Source organism: Physeter macrocephalus, chromosome 7 (genome assembly GCF_002837175.3).
Source record: "Physeter macrocephalus isolate SW-GA chromosome 7, ASM283717v5, whole genome shotgun sequence".
NCBI classification, from domain to species: Eukaryota; Metazoa; Chordata; class Mammalia; order Artiodactyla; family Physeteridae; genus Physeter; species Physeter macrocephalus.
This window is the reverse complement of record NC_041220.1, coordinates 52,884,761-52,907,339: the sequence shown is the minus strand read 5'-3', so window position 1 is coordinate 52,907,339 and position 22,579 is coordinate 52,884,761. Positions and strand designations below refer to the sequence as shown.

The 22,579-nt window shown below is 44.0% G+C and overlaps 2 protein-coding genes across 5 annotated transcripts in view; one reads left to right on the top strand and one right to left on the bottom strand.

The window, feature by feature from the left end:
• Positions 1-987, bottom strand: part of SGCB (sarcoglycan beta) — a 22,439-nt gene extending 21,452 nt beyond the window's left edge. The window contains exon 1 of the mRNA XM_024131989.3: positions 885-987. Coding sequence (XP_023987757.1) covers positions 885-956 — 72 coding nt within the window. The 5' untranslated portion in view covers positions 957-987. The remainder of the gene's footprint in view (positions 1-884) is intronic.
• A 9,724-nt stretch (positions 988-10,711) lies between these two features.
• The window catches only part of SPATA18 (spermatogenesis associated 18), a 40,919-nt gene continuing 29,051 nt past the window's right edge, over positions 10,712-22,579 (top strand). The window contains exon 1 of one of the 4 annotated variants that reach the window (XR_002893061.3): positions 10,712-11,037. Coding sequence is in view for 3 of the 4 variants with exons in the window: in XM_007107857.4 (XP_007107919.2) it covers positions 10,951-11,037 (87 nt within the window). In the remaining variant the exon portion in view is untranslated. The remainder of the gene's footprint in view (positions 11,038-22,579) is intronic. The other 3 variants (XM_007107857.4, XM_024132009.3, XM_024132010.3) reach the window with 3 other exon arrangements.

Sequence of the window (22,579 nt, the reverse complement as noted above, 5' to 3'; positions counted from 1 at the left end):
GCCGCTCCGCCGCATGTGGGATCTTCCCGGACCGGGGCACGAACCCGCATCCCCTGCATCGGCAGGCGGATTCTCAACCACTGCGCCACCAGGGAAGCCCCTACAGTTTCTTTTTAAAAGGAAATAACAGTTAAGGGGAAAAAGTGACTATCAAAATTATTTTTATTATAACAAATCACCCTAGTAACTACAGGTATGTATATATGTGTGTGTGTATGTAAATGTGCATGTGTGCCTATGTATAGCTTGCTTTTTGTAAGAAAATAGCCTTTTAGACTATTATTCTAAGTTACCCGTTTACAATGCAGATCAGGAAATACTTGATAAAGCATTTTAAAAAATGATTTTAAACCAACTGGATAGGAGACAGTTTTATATTGGTGACTGTCTCCAAAAACCAAAGCGGGAGGAGAAACGTGGATGTCAGCGTATGGGGATGGCACAGAAGAAAGGGCTGCAAGCTGACACCCAGGCAACAGCTGAGTGTTTCTTGGCTGGTGTCAGGGGAGGCTCTTGGATCGCTGGCTGGGGTTATTTTTGCCTGCATCTTCGGTGGCCACCGAGCAGGGCATGTCCCCTGCACGTCCTGGCCCAGGCTCTCGGCTGCCACGGCCGCCTCCCGGGCCCTCAGGACAGCGACCCCTCCTCACCCCGCCGACGGACAGCCAGGCCAGGCTGAGGGCCGGGGCTGGCTCCCCCTTCTCCGCCCCGGGGCCCCTGCCTGGGGTCCCGCCCGGCCTTTGCCAGCATCGCGGACTGCGGACAGCTCCTCCCGCCCCGCCCCACCCCGCGGAGTCACCCCGGCCGGCCCTAGGCGGGCCCCGCCGGCAGCACCCCGGCCTTTGCTGGCCCTCCAGCGCCCGGCCGCGGCGGGGCTCACAGACCTGCTCGGCTGCCGCCACCGCCGCAGCAGCAGCCGCCGCCGCTGCCGCCGCCGCCGCCGCCGATGCCGCCATCTTCCAGCGCTGGCCGCCGCTGCTACCGCCCTCCCCGCCGCAGCCCCACCCCGCGCTCCTGCGCCTGCGCCCTGAAGGGGGCGGGAGGGGGCCCAGCCCATCACCGCCCCTCCCCACCTCCAACCTCGCCCCGCCCCGGCAGGGAGGTTCCGAGCCCGCGGCGGCAGCGGGGCCCCGGCGCCCAGGCGGTGGCCTCCGGGCGCGTTTTCACACGCCCCGGGATTGCACGCGATCTCGGGCTGCCTCTGGATTCCTCCAAAAGGGCGGCCTCAAAATACGGAAGACCCCTCTCCCTTTCCCCTCGCTTCCCCATCACGAGGGGCTGGTGCCATCCCGAGTCCTCCTTGCTGCACGGGCCGGGATCTCCCTGGAGAGAGGAGAGTACGCGTGGACGAGGAAGGAGGTGGTGATAATGTGGCAAAAGTTAACAAGTTGCCGATTAGGTAGCGAAAATCTTGAAAACCAAGACCCCTTAAGAGGACATACAATCACTTCAGGGATGCTTCTTAGCTCTGGAGGGCCTGTGAAGTCTGATGCTTTTTTCTGTAGTATTGGAGGTGGGTTGGAGATAGTGTCGATATATCTCCTGGGGAACCCGATTTAACAGATATTTACTGCACACCAGGAAGCCACTCAGATACACAAGTAACTCGAGTACACATTCCTTGTTCCCAGTCGAGTCAATATAACCCAATAATCCTCTTATTAAAAAAAAAAAAAGGTAGTGGCAATCAAGGTGCAAGAACCGTTCCAAGAACTGTTCCTCAGGTAGCCGAAACCAGTTCTCCTAAGCACCTTTGGGCCCTAGGCCTGCCTAACTCAGCAGGAAGCACCAAAGAGACCTACCTGCTGGCCAAGTTTTCCTTCCTCTGGGAACTAGGTCAGTTTTGCTTTTCGATGACTGGAGCCGTTGTTTCGCTCTCTGCCTGCTTTACTTCTGAGGATTGCCGTGAAGTTTAAGTTAGACACTCTCTCACGTAGTAAGTCCCTCATAATCTTTTCCCTTCGCTCCTCTGGTTTTGGCTAATGTCAGTACCTACCTGGTTATCAATCTCTGCCTATCCTTTCCCAAATGCTGGAACCAATTGATTTGCATCTCTAGGCTCACTCCTGCCTGGATCTCTAGACAAACCTCATCTTAGGCAGGAAGACTATAAGTTATAGCACAATGCTTTGGGAGTCAGCAGTAAGTCTCTTTGAATAGTGTTGACTGTGGTCCCAATTATCCATTCAGATAACAGGGCTTTTGACTGATCCTTATTTCCTGTCTCCAATTCTGGTCCTGTAGTCCTTACTTCCTATGCTTTGCCTTTTTTCCCTCTGCTTGGAAAATCCTTCTCCTTTTTTCTGGCAAGCACACTCTTATACATCCTCCAAAAATCCATTCAAATGTCGCATTCTCTTTAAAGCCTTCCCAGGCGTATATGCAGTTTTAGCTGGTCCGTCGCTTAACTCTGCTCCTAGTCTTCTACACGCACTTTAGATTGCATTGTATTCTATTTTGTTAACCTGTCTAATTTCATCTAAAAAACAGGGAGCTCTTTCTGGAAGGCCCGTATGTCACTCACTCTTTTATCTCCAATGCCTAACACAGTAAGGAAACTTAATAAATGTCTTAAAAATATGCCTGATACCCCAGTTTCTAAGACCAGCTGCCCTGCCTTGATTTTGCCAACCTCTCTCGCACTTAGGTGGTGAGATACCTGATTTTCCTAATGCCAAATTCCCCTCAGGCTATCTGAAAAATAAATTACCTTCTCTTGGATTCCTCCTTGCTGATCTCCAGCTCTGTGAAAGGACACCTCACTATTCTCCTTGATACCAATTACTGTATAGTCTTTAAATTCACTCATAAGACCACAACTTTAATGTAGGTCAATCCCAAATGCATTATCTTCAAGCTTTTTTTTTTTTTGAAATAATATTTTAAGTCCAATTCTCCCAGCAGTCTTATGAGATAGGTCATGTTATCCCCATTTTACAAATGAAGAAATCAAGGCTCATAGAGGTTAACCACCTAACCAAGCTTTCAACTACTAAAGAGCCAGGATTGAACCTAAGTCCACTTGACTAAAGTGTTTGCTTTTTCTACCATATCACATAACCTTTAATTCTGCACTTCCTTTTGCCTGTTACATATTATTAGCATTTAGGAGTGCAAAGCAGAGCTCCCCATGGCTAGAGTACTAGTCAGAACATAGAGGCAGTTATCCATTCATTCACATTATAGTGGGTTAAATAGTGTTCCCCCCGCAAAAGATATATCCAAGTCCTAATTTCCAGTACCTGCGAATGTGACATTATTTGGTAATAGGGTCTTTGCAGATGTAATAAAGTTAAGGATCTCAAGATGCGATCACTCTGGATTTAGAGTAGGCTGTAAATGTAATGACTGATGTCCTTATAAGAAGAGGTGAGGACAGAGACACACACATGGGTGAAGATGATGTGAAGACAGAGGCAGAGATTGGAGCCCTGTGTCTACAAGGCAAGGGATGCCAAGACTTGTCACCAAAAGCTAGGAGAGCAGCCTGAGACAGATTCTCCCTTAGAGGCTCCAGAAGGAACCAACCCTGCTAACTTCTAACTTTCAGAACTGTGAGAGAATCAGTTTCTGTTGTTTGAAGCCACCAAGTTTGTGATAATTTGTTATGGCAGCCCTTAGGAAACCATCCAAAAATTAAACTCAAAAACTTCCCCCCAATCTACTTTTCCTGCGTTCTCTTAGTGAATGACACCACCATCCTGTCAGAAACCTCAAAAGTCATTCTATACTATTTCTAGTGTGATCTTTCTACAGTACAAACCTGATCATGTCTCTCCTCACCCTGATGCTTAAAACCCTCCAATACCTTCCATGATAAAAATCAAACTCTTTATAGTAATATATATATATGTATATATATAGTCCTTTACTTTTTGGTTCCTGTCTACCTCTTTTTAGCCTCCTTTCCTGCCCCTTCCACAAACTCATCCTTCACTCCTGCCGTGTGCAGTATCTGCAATTCCCAAGTATTTGCCTGAACATATCAAGTTCTTAATGTCTCTGTGCCTTTGCATATGTGGATATTTCTCTTTTTTATCCAGATATTCTTCAGCTTGTCCACGAAAACTCAGCTCAAGGGATATTTCTTTTGGGAAGACTTCTTTAATCTTCCTCCCCATCATGAATTTCTGATTTCCGTGTCCCTCCCTGTGATCCTCAAGCATGCCTTTATTGTCACGTTTCTTCCACTAAGCTGAAATTTATTTATTTGACCATCTTTCTGGTCTATGAAGTCATACCTCCCCAAATTCCAGTCATCTTTAGGCATCAACCTCAGTTCCACCTCTGCCTGACAATTACAGCCAATCATTATTATGCTCTTTAAAAAAAAAAATAATTAATTAATTTTTGGCTACGTTGGGTCTTCATTGCTGCGCGCGGGGCTTTCTTTAGTTGCAGCGAGCGGGGCTACTCTACGTTGCGGCGCGCGGGCTTCTCATTGCGGTGGCTTCTCTTGCTGCGGAGCACAGGCTTTAGGCGCGCGGGCTTCAGTAGTTGCAGCACGTGGGCTCAGTAGTTGTGACGCACCAGCTTAGCTTCTCTGTGGCATGTGGGATCTTCCCAGACCAGGGCTCGAACCCGTGTCCCCTGCATTGGCAGGCAGATTCTTAACCACTGTGCCACCAGGGGTAGCCCTTACTCTGTATTTTTAACTGTATTGCACCAATTTGCTATGACACCCATTTGATACTTAATAACACATTATCTTATGTTATTTTACTTTTCATGCACATAGATTGTGCTCCCGGGTAGACTGTAAGCTCATTAAAAAGCAGGGATAATGTGTTACTACTTCTGTGTTGCCCCAAATCCTGGACACATTAGGAACCAAGTACATCATATGTACTTAGTAACTTTGAGGGGTGACTATTGGATTAATTTTTTTCTATTGGGTAAAAAATATTACTAGCACCTAAGTGTTGCTGGTATGTGTACATGCATTACAATTTCCTTTCTTCAGGGGGATGGAGGAGGAAGTAGAGGAAGGTCAGTGTTTCCATACAATTTTATATTTACCCTATTGTAACTTGTCACAGTGAACTATCGTTGCGTCTCTCTCTCCTGAATAGATTGTGAGATGCTAGGGAGAACGGACTGAGTCTAATTTTGCCTTAGGATTAAGGCAGTTGTTTCCGTCACACTAGAAATTCCGTAAATGTTTATCAAATGTGTTGAAAAGATCTATTTCAACATCCGTCATCCTAGAGACTGTTCTCATGCTGTCCCATGTCCCTCTCCTGAGGTGTTTAAGGGTATCTTATAATGTAGATTATACCCACTGCACCTTTGCATCAGCTTAACGTGTCCTAAGCTCATACCTTCAATGACCATTTTCTCAGAGCCAAGTATTTGCCATGTGTCTAGCGAGCAAAGCTGAAAAGATGCAGGGCAAGGATGACTTCTTATTTTGAACTAACTAAAATGATGGAATCCTGGGTTGAGATAGGAGGGGTAACTTGTAGCCCTCAAAAATCACACCAAATCTACTTTCCCCCCCTTCTAATCTGTATTTGCTACAAATGTTCTATAGTATCAATCGTTTATTTACATGCTAAGGTGATACCGTTGTGACATATTAAAAATTTCCTCATTTTTGTAGTTTAATCAATAGTGGGCATGAAATAATTTTACAGAAAAATTCTGAACTGTTGCACTCAGTAGGGAATGCTTATTGGTATTACACAGAAAACAGCATCCCTGCTTCTGTGCAGTGGGGGGAAGCTTCTTTCCAGTGTGGCAGAGAACAAAAAGATCTAAATGAAGTTGATAGTAGGAGGACACAGAGCATTCAGCTTACAGAATGCTGAGTGAATGGACAAATTAGTGTTTTCTACCTACGAGTAGAGACAAAGTGCTTTGGCAATACTACCAACACAAATTGAATTTAAAGGAAATTTCATGCAATTGGGTCAGCAAAGGCTAAAAGATTTTCTTCAAATAGTAATATAGGCCCTGACCCAAAGGACTGAGATTCTAACACGGACAGCTGTAGGAGAAGAATAGCATGGCACACACAGAAGAGGACTGGGGTGCCTGAAAAAGAATCCTGGCCAGAGCAGAACAGATTATGCCTTTAGCCACGTTGGCTAAGGGTTTGCAACTGTCCCTAGTGAGGGAGCACTGGAAATTATGATGAGGATCCCACTGTATATCCTTGTAGCTTCTTGCATACAGGTTTCTTACATACAAGCATGAAAAACACACACAGCTCTCACTATACTGAGAGTGGTTTCCATCAGTCTTTTGTTGGCTTCTTAAAATCCCAAATTAAAAATATCTCCAGCTAACTGATGCAGGTAAAATATGAACCAGACACAATTAAGGACTTTCAGAAAGCCTATTCCACCCAGATGTTTGACTCTTACACTTCTCTAGATCAAGTGGCTCCTGGCTGGATGGTAGAATTATGATGCTCTAAGAACAACCAACTGGCTATTAAATTTGCTTTTCTTCTACCTCAATGGGATTATGACATCAGATATGAAGCAGCCAATCATCTCCTTCCTACCTTCTTTCCTCTTTTCTTTCTTTTACTTCTGTATCTTTTTGATAACAATTCAGTTTAACGAACATTTATAGAGGGCTTAGAAAGTGTCACTTGCTGTGCTGAGGATATTAAGCTAAATAAACCTTTGCCCTTTTCTTTAAGAAGCTCACAAGCTTATATAGGACGCAGACAAATAAGTTTAATATAGTATGATAACTTTAACAGTATCAAAATGTCTAAAGTTAGAGAGAGAAAGTATAAAGAAGAGAGTAATGAGCTTTGTGGGGTTGGAGGAGTTAGGAAGATTCTGTCAGTTTGAGCTGGATTTAAATTAATTAAAAGTGCAACTATAGTGAACCCCCTTGTTTATTTCCTGGAGGTTAGGTATATTAGTTATTCCAGAAAGTCTGCAGATTAAATTGTATGCAAGAAAGAGGCTCAACTTTTGCTGATTGGCTAATGCTCTCAGAATCAAGGCTTGACCTCCACTGAACTGTGAACCAAAAACTGAAACAAAGGGCAAGATTTGCTCAATCCGAACCATAACCAATATGTTAAAAAAAGAAAAAAAAGGAAAAATAGCATTAAAGAATGTGAGAACTGTAAGAGATCTTAGAGCTCATCTAGTCCATGTTTTTCATTATATAGAATGGAAAAAACACAAGGCTCAGAATGATTAAAGATTTATGTAAAGTCGTGAGAAGCCACTAACTGGCAGAGTGTGAGATAAAGCAAGAGTATCCATGTTCCAAGTTTATTGTTCTTTCAACTTCTCCATGATACCTGATAGTGTACCAAAAAGAAAGATTTGATTTTTATCTTTTCTTCCCAAATAATTGCCTACTCGATAATATCCTAAAATAATTGAATTGGAACAAAATTTAGAGCATCAAAAGATTCTCCAAATAGTACCTTTACTTAACTGATATTTTCTTTCATATATACACATAAAATAGACTTTTAAAGCAGAATCTCAAACTTGTTGAGTGCATACTTGCAGTTTGAAGCATATGGATTCTTCTTTAATCAGCAACATTGACTGTTTGCTTTCCAGACTCTACCTCTCTCTTAAATTGATTACCATCCTACACCCATAAAAAGCTCTGAGGAGGGGATCATCATTAAGGGCACTTATGAGGATATCCACTTATTCCTACACGTATGGAAATTCTAAGCTTGTATCAAGTAACATCACCAGAGAGCTAAGAAATGGGGTGTCAATCGCTTGGCCTTCTCTTTGATGGCATGTGTTCTAGTGTTACCACCTTGGCATTGATCAAAGGTGACTGCAAGAAACAATCAAATTAAGATTGTTTCTATATTTTCTAAAAAAGAGGGGGTGTTATTAAGGACAGCTTCATCTATGTTGTTCTATACTCTTTGGAAAAGAATAAACATATTTTAGAACTGGTACCAGAAAAATGTGTTTTCATTCAAAAAATTAGTATGTATACTTTTAAAATCAAATAGTACTAATCATACCACCCATTTTCCTTTTTGCCTTGACTACTACAAAGCCCAGAAATAAATGTAAAATAAGGCTCAATTTTAGTACATAAGCTTAAATTGGGGGCATATTTTTTCCATTAAAAAAATTTCTAAATCTAACAATGATATTTTCTACAAGCCTTTTACTGTAAGCCATCTCAGATCCTCTTTTGGAAGTTTTGGGGGTATAAATAATGAATAAGTATGCACCTCCTTTGTTTTGAGTCCTTAAGAACTCTGCTTGTTGTTAGTAAGCATCAAGTTCCTGCTATGGGCAACCATGCTCCAGAATTCTACAGAAACAAAGAAGTGCATGAAATGACTGGAGGCCTGAAGGGTCTTGAATCTAGCTGTGGGGCTCCAGTATTGTAGAGATAAATAACATCAGGTAGCATATTGTAAAGTAAATTCAAAGACCCATTTTATCCTAAGACTCTATAAGTCTATTAAATTAGTAATATGAACATTTGGTCAAAGCATATTCTGTTTTGAGTTGGCTTAAATATTGATATTTTGACTAACATTTTTCTGAAGGTGGTAAAGTTTTTGGGTAACTTTGTTTCTGGGTAAGTTTTCATAAAAGCAGTTTGTGTTCATGGTAGAAATTTGGAAAATCAGAAAAGTATAAAGGAACAAATTAAAATCATCCATAATCATGCCTTGGTTTCATGCTGTATAATGTAACACAATTTATATAATTTAGTGTCTGGCTTTTTTCACTTAACATTATGTAGTAGGAATTCCTAGATACTAGATATTCTTCAATAACAAGATTTCTAGTGTGAAAATTTCATTGAATGATTTGCTCAATCATTACTCTATCATTGATTTACATTGTTTCCAACCTAGTTTTCTCTGTTTAATATAATACTGTGATCTACATTCGTCCTAAGAGTGATCATAGCATTTAGGAAGCACTTGCTATAATATATGCCAAGCACTGTGCTAAGTATACTTCACATGAATGATCTTATTTAGTCTCTAATATTCCTGTGAAGTAACAACTATTGTAAGATGATATAAACAAGGATTAGCAGTTAATTAAAGTGCCCATAGCAAGGAAGAGGATTTAACACAATCTGATATAAGCAAATATTCCAACTTGGTTTTTATTAATAAGTAAATCTGACTGTTCAAAGATTCCAATTGCCTATTAAAATGTGCAGTTATTGGCCCTAAATTAAGAAATCTATGAGATTCTTCTCCATTCTCTTCCTCCTTCTTTATAATTTTTTAAAGGAAGAAAGTCTCTAATGAATAGTGTTTTTTTGTAGTTTAGTAATTGTTATTGCACCATGATAAAATAATGTGTTCTTTTTCTTTTTGCGGTACGCGGGCCTCTCACTGTTGTGGCCTCTCCCGTTGCGAAGAACAGGCTCTGCACGCGCAGGCTCAGCGGCCATGGCTCACGGGTCTGCGGCTTGTGGGATCCTCCCGGACCGGGGCACGAACCCGTGTCCCCTGCATCGGCAAGCGGACTCTCAACCACTGCGCCACCAGGGAAGCCCGTGTGTTCTTTTTATATTCCTTAGTTTTTCTCTTTTTGTAGAGATATAACCAAAATAATACATTATGTACAATGATTCAATATTTGTATATTCTGTGAAATTATCACCACAATAAATCTAATTAACATCCATCACCACACATAGTTACAAGTTTTTTTTTTTTTTTCTTGTGATGAGAACTTTTATAGTTCTCATTTTGTGGTCTAAAGAAGATAGTAAGAACATAGGCTCCAGAAATGAGCCTTTCATTTTTATTAGAGGACATTAAAACCATTGTAATTAAGAGAAAAAAAAGGGGGGGAATTCTGAATTTTACGGTAGGTGGACACGTGCAATGTTCATATATTCTCATATACCTGAAAAAAAAAAAGAACTGAATTAAACTAGTTGGCTGAGGCCCTGCTCCATCCACACTGTTTTAATGAATAGATAAGGATGATTTGCAATCTGCACATCATTTGATGGCATAGAAAATAAGGGTTCTAAAGTGCTTAATGATGGTCGAAATGGTTTCATTTCTTAAGTAGTTCAAACTATCACTGTGGCTTAAAACCCCCTTTTGAAATAGCGCCAAACCGGCTCTGAACTTGAACAAAGTCTCAGAGAATTCATAATTAAATGAAGCTTTAGAGTGTTAATGATTCTAAAATTATACCAAATCTTGTTTCAACCTGATTCGTTTGTGAACATCCTGGAGCTAACATCTATTTACCTGGGCACCCACCAAACCCTAGGTGTTAACAAATGAAGAATTAAAGCCTTGAGAAATGAAAGAAGAAAGGAAGGACCCAAACAGGTACTTTCTTCAGAGCCTCACCAAAGACGTCTAGGGAGAAACGACCTTTGCTTTCCTAGACAAGAGGTCTCCAGCTGCCCCCCCATCCTACACTGCGGGCGCGTCTCAGCCCATCAGGGGGGTAGGGCAGCCGCCGTCCGCAGTCTTAGCGTCTTCCGGCCCCCGGCCCAACCCGGAGTCTCACTGGCTTTGGGCACCCTCGCTTTCGACCACCAGCAGCACCACCAGCAGCAGGAGGAAGAACATCAGTAGCGGGAGGAACGGCGGCAGCGTGCGCCTTGGCGGGTGCCCGGAACCCCCGGGGTCGGAAGGGGGGCGCCTGGGCTGCGGGCGGGCGGAGGCCGCGGCTGGGGCTGGGCGGCGCGCGTACGTAGCAGCGGCGCGCTCACGTCAAGGTTTGTTTCACAATCACCCGGGAGTTTCTGGCCGGGGCTCCGGGCAGCCGCAGGGCAGCCTGGAGACCGCGCGGGGCGGCGGATGAGGTGCGGCGGCTGTGGCCCAGGGCACCTCCCCGCGGCTTCCCGAACCCTGCCCGGTCCGACCGGAAACGGAGGATGGAAACACCAGCCGCGCTCTGAGCTCCTCCGGAAGATAACACTTTTCCCGCCACATCGCTTCGCGGTCCACGAGTCCATCTCCCAGAGCGGGGCCGAGCGGAAAAGCGAGCAATGGCGGATTACCTGAAGAGACTGGTCTCCAACGAATCTTTAAGATCGATGCAGGACCAGCTAGAGTCCTGGCTGAGGGAGTACAACGTGAGTGAGGGTGGGAGACCCCCGGGGTTCGCCCCTCCCTCTAGTTCCTCGCACGACCCTCGGCGGGGGCTTCTTAGGACTGGTCTCCGGGTGGCCGCTTTGCCAAGTCCCGCGGTTGTGATGCCTAACTGGGGCCCGGCGTCGGACCCGCATCGCCGGGAAGGAAGGAAAGTGCGGGTTCCCCTTTCTCCGTGCGGCGCGAGGCGGCGCTTGGGTGGCGCAGCCCGCGGAGCGCGGGACTCAGAGTCTGGGAAGAGAGCGCGCATTTTACCCAGCGGTAGCCAAGGACGCTGGCGGCCCTAGCAACGCGAAAGTCCTGCGAGCCGCCTGGGTCTGGCCACTCTCCCTCCTATCCCCTCCGCCAGCAGTCTACCCTCATACCCCCGACTCGAATTATTATTATTAGTTTTTACTACATCCCTCCTCTTGCCTTTCCTCAAGTCACCCACTCTGGGGATAACTTGTGGTTGTTATCAGAATGGGTTTTTATAAAAATACACCCAGGAGTTAGTACCCAGAAATCAGTGAAACGGGCAGTTGTTAACGTTGCGGGTTTCACTTGTGTGCTGGTCAGCATGGCAAGTAACGCACAGTTTCAACACCAGGGCAGATTTCAGAAGGCTTGTTGCCAAGGCATGTGTAAGCCCATATATCAAACCCAGAAGGGTTCTTCAAATCTCCTTAATCCTCACCCCACTCCAGCTCCAGTTAATCTCCACCACCCAGAGAGTAGAACTCCAGTGCTGAATTTTGCTTAGGTTGGTCTGTCTTAAAAAGGGGAGTCCTATTTTCACACAGCAAGTAGAACAGGGAGGCAGAAAGAGCTGGGGACACGGAATCAGTCCCCCTAGCTTCTAGGTCTGGCTCTGCATAGAACTAGCTGAATCATTTGGGGCAACTTATTTAACCTCTGGGTCTCAGTACCTCCCCTGCTAAATGGGAGACTGGAATTAGATGATAGGTAAAGTTCCTTTTTAGATCTCAAATTTTTGAGTCCAGATCAGCTTGTTTCTGAAATTCTACCAGGAAAAATGCAACTGGTTGCTATCATGAGTCCCTGGGCTTTCCTATCCACCCTCTAACCAGGGCTCCTGGGAGGAGGGGAGCTCAAAGCATAGCTACAGCTCTCTTTAGCCTTCCTTCCTAGTGTTTACCCGCATCGCGCACATTTAAAGAATCAGCACTGATTATTCCTTCTCCACCAAGATTGCAGGAAAACTAAAATTCACCTCTAGCACAGAGCATTGGATTCCCCTTATCACCTACCTTTAAAAGTGGCTACTTGGGGACTTCCCTGGTGGCGCAGTGGTTGAGAGTCCGCCTGCCGATGCAGGGGACACGGGTTTGTGCCCCGGTCCGGGAGGATCCCACATGCCACGGAGCGGCTGGGCCCGTGAACCACGGCTGCTGAGCCTGCGCGTCCGGAGCCTGTGCTCCGCAACAGGAGAGGCCGCAACAGTGAGAGGCCCGCGTACCGCAAAAAAAAAAAAAACACACACAAAAACAAAACAAACAAACAAAAAAGTGGCTACTTGTTACCTAGTCTCTGAAGGTTGAGAATAACAAGTCCTATACATGTATTCACCCTTCTTAAAACTCCCTCTTACAAGACAAATTGTTTTTCTTGCTTGTGGTCTAAATTAACTCGGAATATTAAAAAGTGTATTCAGTTTGTCACTAGACAACATTTAACACAAATGATACTAGTAGTGGCTGGACCAAATTAAATGATTGCTTTGAAAATACCTGTAAGTACTGAGAAATGCCAAAGTTTATTGCACTTTCCCTTCCCACTGACACTGGTGCATCCCATTCCTCTGTTCTCAGTGAAACCATTTTAATCTAGATTTTTCACCTGTCCCACCCCGCCCCCTAAAACATACACACACACACACACACACACACGAATAGTAGAGACTGCACACTAAGAGATCAATGGCTTTCCAAATTTTGTGGCCATTCCCTGGGCAACATCATTTCTCCTCAACTCCTTGGCGTCTCTGTCACATTTGACTCTGGACACCCCTATTCTTCTAAGGCTCTAATAATTTGTCTCCTTGCCTCACCCACTCCCCTCTTGTAACTTCTTCAAGGGCCAAACTTTAGAAATCTTCTCTTCTACTTCCATTCCTGCTTCATCTCTTACTCCTATGCTGATCATCTCATATCTATATTCAGGTACTATTCTCATCTGAGCCCTCTCTTCTCCAATTGTACATTGGACATTTTCAGTTGTGTTATTGTCATCTCAAAGTCAAATCAGTCTAAGACTGACCCTAGCCTCTCCCATGCCCCAAACACCAACTTCTTTCCTAACTTAATAGTCTTTATCATGACATACTCCACTTTCTCCTCACCAGCAGAATCTGTGGGTACCAGTTGTAAATTCATGCAGAACCTGATCACTTTCCACCAGTCCTGCTGCTGCCACCCTTGTCCACCTTTGGTCATCTTTTATTTGGATCATTAAAAAAATAACCCAGAGTGATTCTTCTAAATGTCAAGTCAGATCAAGTTACTCCTCTGGCAAAACTCTCCAAACTTCCTGTCTCAGAAAAAGAGTTCCTACAATGGCCATCAAGCTCCTGTACAACTGTGGTCCTTTAAATTCTGTGACGTCACCTCTTACCTTCTCCCTTGCTCAACCACTCCAGCAATACTGGCAGCCTTAGAGCAAAGCTGTCCAACAGAACTTTCCATGATGACAGACGTGTTCTGTATCTACATCTATATCTATACCTATATCTGCACTGTCCAATATGGTGGCCATTGGGCACTTGAAATCTGGCAAGTGCAAACTGAGGAACTGAATTTTTAACTTCACTGAAGTCTAATTAAATTCAAATAGTCACATATGGCCAGTGGCGACTGCATTGGACAGAGCTGTTCTAGAACACACCAGCCATGCTCCAGCTTCAGGGCATTTTACACTCACTGTTCCCCTCTGCTTGGAAAGCTTTTCATCCATTGATATTTCATCCATTCCCATATCCCCTCTGCCTTCATCCAGGCATCACCACCGTCTCATGCACAGCCTGTTTCCTTGATATGTTGGCCGAAACAGTAAGTTCTTAAAAAATATAATTTTCTGCCCCAAAGCCTTTGTATTTTACTTGTTTTTTTAATCTTAGGACATCCACCAATCTTCTGGACCTTAGGCAAAACTGCTTCTTGCTTGATTTTTCAAAAAAGTTATATTTGGGCTTCCCTGGTGGCGCAGTGGTTGAGAGTCCGCCTGCCGATGCAGGGGACGCGGGTTCGTGCCCCGGTCCGGGAAGATCCCACATGCCGCGGAGCGGCTGGGCCCGTGAGCCATGGCCGCTGAGCCTGCGCGTCCGGAGCCTGTGCTCCACAACGGGAGAGGCCACAACAGTGAGAGGCCCGCGTAACGCAAAAAAAAAAAAAAAAAAAAGTTATATTTATCTCAAAAAACTTCAATAAGAAATATTTTCCAACCCCCCCGCCCCGGCTGAGAAACAAATCCTAAAAATAACAGCAAACATCACCACCTCATTTTCTTTTAGTTATTAAAGAGATGCTGAATTATTGCATTACTTGGCCTTTAAAAGTTGGATTCCACTGGAGGATGAGGGACAGGTTGGGGTAAACACATAACTCGCAGAGTTGGTTTTCCTCCTTTGTGGTTATAGAGAATTCCTTCTTGTTTAACCACAAACTCAGCCAATTATTAGGCGTTTAATAATTCATTCAACAAATGGTTACTGGGACTTCCCTGGCAGGTCCAGTGGTTAAGACTGCACTTCCAATGCAGGGGGCATGGGTTAGATCCCTGGTCAGGGAACTAAGATCCCACATGCAGCACGGTGTGGTCAGAAAAAAACCAAAAAAAACCCCCCAAAACAAATGGTTACTTAGCTTCTGGTATGTGTAAAGGGTTTGGGTCAGACACTCTATATAAATGTACACTGCACACTTCTTGCAGTGTACATTTATTCATTCAAAAAATGTTTTTTTTTTCCAGAGTTTACGATGTGTGTGTCTGTGCTAGGTGCTGGGAATAGAAATGTCAGCTGCATCTGAATGATGAACTTCCAGTTGGAGAAGAGGTTGAAGGATAGGGGAAACAGCATGTGCAAGAAGCAGGGAGCATGAAAAAGCTAGCCTATCTAGGGGGACCGTGAATACTTCCAGGCAGGGAGCCGGCATGAAGCTGAGGAGGCGGGGTGTTGCGGGCTAGAGGATGGGGGGCCTTGGGTAGTGTGTTAAGCAGTTTGGATTTTATCATAAGGGCAATGGGGAGAAACTAAAAACATTACGCAGGGAGGAGACATGTTTGTATTGTGTTCAGGAAAGGTTGCTCTAGCTGTTCTATGATGGGAAAATTGGAAACCCTAGGGAGAACGGTCGGGGCTGAGGAAGACTTTATGCAAGAGATTAGATAAATCAGCTCCTTGTAAACTACTCTGGCACATTTAGTAAACAAGGTCAAAGACTCTGAAGATGGTCTTTAAGGTTTATGTAAGAGTGTGCGGCTCCAAATGCCTCCGATTTATCAAACAACATCTGTCTGGTTTTATAGGTTAATTCTTTCAAAGGGTCAAATAACCACCTATGCAGAAATGGATTCTGATTACCTAATTACTCCCTAGAGATGTCAAGATGAGAAGAGAGATTAACCTCCTTATAATGTTAGCTGTACCCTGAGAAGATCAACTCTGGGCTGAAACTCGCCTCCCTCTGAGATGCTTTTGTTTAGACTCAGAGTCCTGTGGACCAAGAAGTTAACTTTGGTCAGATTCTCTGAGATTTATTACTTTTTAAAATGTACTCTATGGAGAAATGGTAAGAGCTTAATACCACTGATAACCCCGTCCCTAAGATAGGACACAATTACATTTCTTAAGTAAAATAATAGACACCAGGACACTACACTCTGGACACTTCCGATTATTTGATATATAAGTGGGGATAGTAGGGAGGGCTGATAATGCTTCCGCTTGCATTACTCTCCTCTTGTGCTTTAGAAATCTGTACTAACAAATGAAAACAGTATATTAAATAGCAGAACATAAAAAAGAGCTCTTAAAGAGGTGTCTCCTCTGCTTGTTTTAGAATAATCTTTGTGGTTGAAATAGAGGCTGCCTTTATGCCAAAGTATGCCTGCTTCTTGGTACACAAGGCTGTTGTCGTTGCTATGGTGTCTTCAACCAGATTCCCTGCCCTCCTTTACCCCTCCCCTTCTACATTCTTGAGGATTCATTCTAATTAGTAAATTTATAGAGAACATTTTTCTTCCCTTCAGGACCTTTATCTTTTTACTAGCCAGTAATGAATAAATGTCAAACCTTAGTGTCTCAACAAAATGAGATTTATTTCCCATTCATGCAAAGCCTGATGGCAGCTCTCTCATCGGTCGGCTCAGATTCAGGTGCCTTCCATCAGGTGGAACAGCCACTCATTACGGGACCTCGAAGGTTCTGCAGGGTAAGAGCTGGAGTGGAGAACTTGCACTGCTCGTACATTATACACGTCCCCTGCACTCATTGTCCCGTGGGTGGAATTAGTTATGTGGCTCCCATCTAATTGTAAGGGAGCCTGAGAAATGTGGAAAAGCATGTGGAATATTTAATTGGTGCTACCCCTTCTGCCATAGTTACTAATGATGAGTCCATGGCTACAAAAAAAATTGACAAGGAAGATTATTTTCTTTTTAACAGAGAGGCTATCAACTTTTTCATTTGACTTTTCTTATTTTCATCTTGGGCAAACTGGTTAATGTAAACATCCCTGTTGTTTAATGTTTAAGGAGAAGAAGTAATGAAAGAAGTCCAGTAGGAATATTGACTATGGGTCAAGACAATAAAATCCCGTGGAGAATTCTAAACAGAAGCTTCTCTTAAACCGTTGGGGTGTACATAAGCCTACTTTTTCTTATATCTAAAATTCAGGACTTCAGTTTAAAAACTTTGTTGTGGAGGCAGTGGTGTGTGGCCAGCAAGGTCACCCATGATGTAGAACAGATGGTTGATTTTGGAATAGAGCTGCTTGAAAGACTGCCCACATATGGGACTGTACTTCCCTAGAGAAGAGGTTATAGCCTGTTATAGCCAGAATTTTTGTTTTTCCTTTGTAGTGTACTTCATTAAAAAAATTTTTTTGAGGTATAATTGATGTACAATATTATATAAGTTTCAGGTGTACAACATAGTGATTCACAATTTTGAGGTTATACTCCATTATAATTATAAAATATTGGCTATATTCCCTGTGCTGTACAATATATCCTTGTAGCTTATTTGTTTTATACATAGTAGTTTGTACCTCTTCATCCCCTATAATCAGCATTTAAAGAGCCCTTGAGGGCTTCTCTGGTGGCGCAGTGGTTGAGAGTCTGCCTGCCGATGCAGGGGACACTCATGCATTATTGCCTTTAAACTTTGTAAGAACCTATGAAATATCAGGCTTTATTTTCTACATTTTACAGATGAGAAAACCAAACCCCAGGAGGGCAGCTTGCTTGCCCAAGGTCACTCCACTAGAAAGGGTGGAACTTGGATTTGAATCTAGGTCTTTTGCTCGTCAAGTCCATTCTCTTATCTCCTACAGAAGGAGGGACGGTATAAGGACGTTCCACTTGAAGGATGTCTGTTTCCTGTCATCCTTCCCCTGCCCTCTCCCCCGAGAATAAATACCCTGAACAGCGGGGGCAGTGAACAGGGGAAGAAGGTAAAAATTAGGGCTTTGCTTTCCATGTGTGACTTTCCAGGGCCAGCCGCAAGGACCTGTGAAATGCCGCCCCTCAGACTAGACTCCACATACTTCCTACTGATTATCTCTTTCCCTTGCTCATCTACATATTCCCTAATGGGAAGGTTTGGAGATGGTATCCTTGTCGTATGTAAAATGAGGCTTTTTTTTTTTTTTAAAAAGAGAAGTATTAAAAAAATTAAAGTGTCAGGCAAATCATTGAATGTTGTAGTAGCATTCATAGTTTAAAGGAATATTGTGATGAACCCTTTTGCACAATTTAATTCTTATCTAATATAGATGAAGCATATTTTGCTTGAGATTAAATTTTCTCAAAGTGGAAATAACTGTGTTTTGTACTAAAATGGATAGATTTGAATAGCTTTTCAAACTGAAGTTGGCAAGTTGATTAAAAATATTTAGTGATAAATTTTATTATTTGGGGGTGAAACATTTTTTCTCTTTTTCATGTTGTGGAGGTGATTCGAGTTAGGAATAGAGTAGTGGGTATGAGAGAACCATTGATAGAGTCTGGAATGATCAGGCTCTCATGAGAAGAAATGTTAATAAGGTCAAGCTTGCTCAGGAGTAAAGGAAGTGAAAGGGATCAAAGGACTGGTGGTCAATCTGGTGCACACATCACATGTACAATGGCAAAGCAGGATGGTGGCTGGATTGGAGAGGGTCGCTGGAGGAATAAGGCTGTGTAAGTGGTGGGGAGGCACATTATGAAGGACCTTGGCAATTAGGCAACACTTAGGCTCAGTGGGTTAGGATCTTTGGTTTGGGCAAGAGAGTGGTGACACTGAAGGGATGGGAACAAAGCCCCTGTCCTCTTGCTGTACGCGGGCCTCTCACTGTTGTGGCCTCTCCCGCTGTGGAGCACAGGCTCCGGACGCGCAGGCTCAGCGGCCATGGCTCAAGGGCCCAGCCGCTCCGCGGCATGTGGGATCCTCCCGGACCGGGGCACGAACCCGTGTCCCCTGCATTGGCAGGCGGACTCTCAACCACTGCGCCACCAGGGAAGCCCCGAAACTTCTTAAAAGGGTAATCTGTCTTCATTGCCTCTGCTCTTTAACTCCCATTTGTTCCTCAACCTGGAATAATCTGGAACAACGTCAAGCACCACTGCCCCTGCATCATTCCGCTATAACTGCTCTCACAATGGTCACTAAAAGCCACCTGATGGTCAGTCACGTCCAATCTCTTTTTTTTTTTCACAGTCCTTATCTCCTTGATTTCTCTGCAGCAATTGACACATCTTATCCAATTTTATGGCTTTAGCTCCTTCCCAGATGCTGGCGACTCCCAGATTTATCTCTAGCTTGGGCTTTTCTCCAGAGCTCCTGACCTGAGTGGCCAGCCACCTGCCTTCCAGACAGCTCCACATGGATGTCCACATCCTCTGACCCAACATGAACCAAACGGGACTAGTTACCCTCCCTCCAGTCTTTCCGGTTCTACACTTGTGGCCTCTGGTTAGGCAACGGCATCACAATCTCCCCTGTGGCCCAACTCAGAAACCCGGGTGCCCTCCCTCCCCATTACACCTCACCAATGGGTTCATCAAGCGCTGAGGATTCCACCTTTTAAAGGTCTCAAATATCTCCTACCTTTCCCCTTTAGCTGCCATTGCTCTTATTCAAACTCCAATCATTTCTTATATATGTGGGAAAACCAACTTCTAGGATATGTTTAAGGCAGATCTCAAGTGAACTTTATAGCAATAATGCCTACAGCTGCAGGGAGAAGACGCGCTGGCATAGCAGCTGCTTGCTGTGCAGAGAATTCTGTCCCTAACAACTCATAGTATTTTTATAGCCGTCACGGTTACAAAAGGAGGCTAGTAGCCCATCTCTGTTGCACAGGGGTTTGTAGCTTCAAAAGAACACTTTAAAAAAAAATGTTAATAATGCTGGTGGTTATATTCTGGAATGTTCTACTCCTTTCTCTTACCTCTAGCTTTCCTATTTTCATGAAACAACCAGAATAAGTTTGAAGTTTACTTGTTTCAGTTCCACACCTGCAACATGGCATATTCCTATTGATTTCCTGCCTTGCTCCATGCCCCTCTCCAATCCAATTTTTTTACAGCTGTACAGGGGATCGTTTTGGGGGGGCTCCTCATTCCCCATACCAGTGATTCTCAACGCAGGCAAAGCCCTATGCCCTGGGACAGTGTTTTTAAAACTTACCCATAGAAATGAATGCATTTTACATCATGACATAACACACATACACCCTTATATAACTGAAGTAAAGGTTCATAAATAATTCTTATCTTTAGTAATTGTGATATACTCTGTTTTCTTTTTCATTAATTTTTTTAGGGGGAGCTGGATGAGACTCACTAAATCAATATCACTCCCCATTAATGTTGTGGTCTTGGTTACACATACAAGTCATCTAGAAAGCTTTTTAAGCTTTCTAATGCCCAGATCCCACACTAGAGCAATTAGAATTTTTAAGAGTGGGAGCCCACAAGGCTCCTCGGGTGAAGGCTTTCCTGAATCTTCCTGGCTTCTTACCACTTCCTCCTTTGAGCCTCACCTCTGAATTCTGGACCTACCTTTATTATAGCAGGCAGTACTCGATTTTGCATTCATTTACATGTTTATCTGAGACTATACATTCCTTGGGGGCACGAGACTACCTTGGGTCCCTAGCACCCAGCACACCGTAGCCTCCTCCATAAAGATTTGTTGAGAACAAATGCATGAGTGAAGCAGAGAATAAACCATCTTCTTTGGCTTCCTCGTTCTTCATCCTTCTTTCTTTTTTTTTTTTTTTATTTATTTTTATTTTATTTATTTTATTTTTGGCTGCATTGGGTCTTCGTTGCTGCACGCGGGCTTTCTCTAGTTGGCGGCGAGCGGGGGCTACTCTTCGTTGCGGTGCGCAGGCTTCTCATTGCGGTGGCTTCTCTTGTTGTGGAGCACGGGCTCTAGGCGCACGGGCTTCAGTAGTTGTGGCAGTGGCGCACGGCCTTAGTTGCTCTGTGGCGTGTGGGATCTTCCCGGACCAGGGCTCGAACCCGTGTGCCCTGCATTGGCAGGCCGATTCTTAACCACTGCGCCACCAGGGAAGCCCTCTTCATCCTTCTTTCTGGCTGTCCTCTTATTTCTTACTGCTCTTGCTTTGTTTTTCATTCACTGGCCCCTCTTTCTCAGCCCACTTCTGAAACAGTCCAATTGCCCTCTGCCCCGCCCTCAGCCCCTTCCCCACTCTCCCCTCTCGCCCGGGACCTCCTCTGTGCACGTGCCTTCCATTCTTCCTCTGCTGGAGGCTTCCAAAGCCGCACCTCTAACCCTCACCTCTTTTCTGAGATCCAGATGACTTTCCAACGGCTTTTGGTAAAGCCTCATGTTAGAGAGCTCGGCTCCAGTTCCAGAAGCTGCAAGGATGGGTTTAGGTTCCAGCTGAACCACCATGTCTTCCAAATTACTTAAGAGCTTTGTTTTCCTCATTAGTGAATTCGAGATGATGGATGGTGTCCAATTTGTAGGGTTGTTTTGAGGATTAAATGAAACGTTTAAATGAAGCTTTAAACGTATTTAAAGCTCTTAGCACAGTGCCTGGCTGGCAAAGAGTAGGTGCTCAGTAATGGTTACGTACTCTCACTGGACATCTCTCTCTGAAGCTCCTTCAAACCCTTTAAACTGTCTGAAAACAGTATCTTCCCTCTCATACCTCTTACCTGTTTCCAAACATCCTGACTTCCTCCTCAGGTAATGCTAGAATCAGTGGGACCTTGCCTGATACAGATGTAATTTGGGGGCTGGGAAGGACTCTTAGGGGACCCGTGTCATTGCCACAGCTCTCAGCATCTCTCAGCCGGATAGCTACTACCGACTCACAGGACTCGCTCTCTAATCCAAATTATCTGGTCTCTTCCTGCCAGAGTAATTCTTGTAAAATCAAAGCAAATCTTCTACTCGCCCCATTAAACTTTTCAGTGATGGGATAAAGCCCAAAGCCCTTCACGTGGCAAATAAAGTCCTTCATTACCTAGTCACTGGACCCTGCATTCCCTTCTCCTGAATAGTATGCCTTACTGCTTCTTGCCTTGGTACCTGATGTTTCTCGTTTTGAAGTGTCCTCACCTCTTACCCTCACCCCTCACCAGAGTGTATCTTGCCCCCTCTACAATTCATTGTCTTCCTAGAGCATTTAATAAATGCTAAGGGAATTATTTATCCTCCGTGTGTTTTCCATTCTCCATCCTGCTTCCCCAGCTGGTGAGCTCATTGACAGCAGGCAACTTTTTATTTTTTAATGTAGTTTTGTTTCCTGAGCTGCCAGCCCAAGGCTTACAAATTAAAGGAACCCAGTGATTTATGAATGAATGAGCTTTGGAATTAGGAGACAATATAATTAGTTCATATCCTTGCTCTCTTTATCTTGTGGGAGTAATTGTTTGGTAGAGTACTGTGACTCCCTATTGCAAGTTGAGTGTCTTGTGCAATGCTTTGTGTTAGAAACAGCAGCATGTTGTGACATGACTTGGGATCAGGAACTATCTGACGTGATGTATTCTCTTCTGTTATTTAAGTCGTGTGTACAAACTCATTTGACAAACATTGAGCCCCTACTTTGTATCAGGCATTGGGCATAGCACAGGAACATACAGTAATAATACTACAATAATGCTAATTATTACATACCTCCTCTACTCTGCACCTGAGTTAGCTGGTGAGATCAACCACCTTCTAAATACGAGTAAATGGAAGTTCATATTTAAAATGTGCTTTCTAAGAGAAAAAGCTAATAAGTGGAGAACTAGATCTGAACCATGGTCTGCCCTATTACTCAGTTCATTGCTGCAGTCAGTTCT